The 1,978-nt window shown below is 66.6% G+C and overlaps 1 protein-coding gene across 1 annotated transcript in view; it reads right to left on the reverse strand.

Moving 5' to 3' along the window:
• The window catches only part of EMIHUDRAFT_121923 (putative DNA topoisomerase), a gene marked incomplete at both ends in the record, with an annotated part of 2,786 nt that extends 2,234 nt beyond the window's left edge, over window positions 1-552 (reverse strand). The window contains one exon of the mRNA XM_005792813.1: window positions 28-552. Within this exon, the coding sequence (XP_005792870.1) occupies window positions 28-552 (525 nt within the window). The remainder of the gene's footprint in view (window positions 1-27) is intronic.
• Between the last annotated feature and the right edge of the window lie 1,426 nt (window positions 553-1,978).

Below are 1,978 nucleotides of genomic sequence, written 5' to 3' on the forward strand. Positions count from 1 at the left end.
GCCGAACTTGCCCCCCGCGTGCAGCACCGTCAGCACCGTCTCGAGGGCCGGCTTGCCTGTCTTTGCGTGCAGCTCGCAAGGGATTCCGCGCCCGTCGTCGGAGACAGAGATGGCGCCGGAGGCGTGGATGGTGACGTTGACCTCGGTCGCCCAGCCGGCGAGCGCCTCGTCCACCGAGTTGTCCACCACCTCGAAGACCAGGTGGTGCAGCCCGCGCGACCCCGTCGAGCCGATGTACATGCCCGGCCGCTTCCGCACCGGCTCGAGCCCCTCGAGCACGGTGATCTGCTCGGCGCCGTAGGCCTGCCGCCGCCGCTGCGGCGGCGGCGGCTCCTCCGGCGCGGGCGACTGCGACGCCGCCGTGCCGGCCGAGGGAACCGCAGCGCAGGCCACTGTGCCACTGCGTCTCTGCTGCTGCGCGAGGCGGACCCGGGCGTGCGCGACGGATGGGTCCAGACGGGCGGCCGGCACCGTCAGCGCGGCGCAGCCACAGCCGGTGGCGGCGAGCACGGCGAGGGTCGTGCTGACGAGGCGGGGCGCTCTCCGGGTCATCGAAGCCTTCACCGGCGACGCTGGCGCCGGCGACGCTCTCGGCGGCAAGCCACCGGGCTGGCAACACCGAAAAAATTCACGCTACAATTCGCGGTTACGCACTCTTTCGTGCCACTCGCTCGCGGGTGCGCGGGGCATGGCCTCCCGCGCGGCTCGCGCTCACTCGGCCTGCCTCCGCCTCACGGCTGGCTGAACACGCCATGGGTCCGCCTGGTGCGGCGCTGCTCGCTCGCTGCGCTGCAGAAAGCTGCGAGAAGCAGGGTGGCCTCCTGAGCTTGAGCATGGCGCAGCGCGGCTGCTGGTGCTCGAGGGCGGCCGTGCAGTGGCGTGAGGGCCTGATTGGTGGTGACCTCGTGCTGCTTCAGCGTGTGCAGCATGCTCCCTTACCCGGTGCTGAGACATGCTGGTGGGCGACTGGCGCCAGCTTCTCAGTGCTGTCCCTGGCGTTGTGCAGCATGTCGCAATACTCCTGCTGCGCTGACCGGCGCGAGGGGCGCGTCGTGCCGCGAGTGGAGCGAGAGGCTCGAGGCGCGCGGCTGTCGGTCAACCCTGCGGCGCATGCGCGCCGCCAAGGCTGCTCGACAGGCGACTGGCATTGTGGCGACGCGGTCGCCGTTACTCCAACTTTGCTTTGCCGATCAAAAGCGCCCGTCCTTTGCTTTTTAGCCGCCGAAATTTACGGCCGACTTCATGGCACAGGGCGGCACCGAGCTCGCGCCGATGAGCACGACGTCCGATCTCTCCGTGGCGATGCGCTATTCTGCGAGCTCCCACGCGGTGCTGCTGCGGCTCATCACCGAGTCCTTCTACGAGAGAGGGCCGGATATCTCCTTCCTCTCCGCCTTCCCCGGCGAGGCGGAATTCCTCTTCCCGCCCCTGACTTACCTGCAGCCGACCGGCGACGTCGAGACGGTGGTGATCGGCGGGTACACGTTCGAGGTGGTGGACGTGCGGCCGCGGATTTGAGGTATGGGAGGCGCCGAGGCTGATGTGTGAGTGTTAGAGTGGTTTGGGTATTGCTAAAAATATCTCTCTCTCCGAGGCTCGCGCAGTACGAACGAAAGCAAAATCGAACTCTTTTCCTTGGTGTACCTGTCTCCTGTGTTTTGTGTGTTAGTGCCAGTGCGCGCCAGTCCCGTGCGTGCCTAGTATGTGTGTATCGAAGGCGAAACACACAATTACATGCCAGATGCTAGTAAGATTGGACGGACGGAAAAACACCCCCCTTTTATGCCTGACCCTGGCCATGGCCTCTCTGGGGGTGAGCTGGGCCGGCCGCCTCCGGGTCCGCCACTCGCACGGTGGGCTCGCGTCCGGGAGAGCATCCGAGACCCGCGGTTGTCCGCTCGCTGGGCGCGACCTACATGGAAATCCACTGCACACAGATCTGTGCTTTTGGCGCCTATTGCTCGCTCTCTGTGCAATC

This window comes from Emiliania huxleyi (assembly GCF_000372725.1).
Source record: "Emiliania huxleyi CCMP1516 unplaced genomic scaffold EMIHUscaffold_1049, whole genome shotgun sequence".
Classification (NCBI taxonomy): domain Eukaryota; phylum Haptophyta; order Isochrysidales; family Noelaerhabdaceae; genus Emiliania; species Emiliania huxleyi.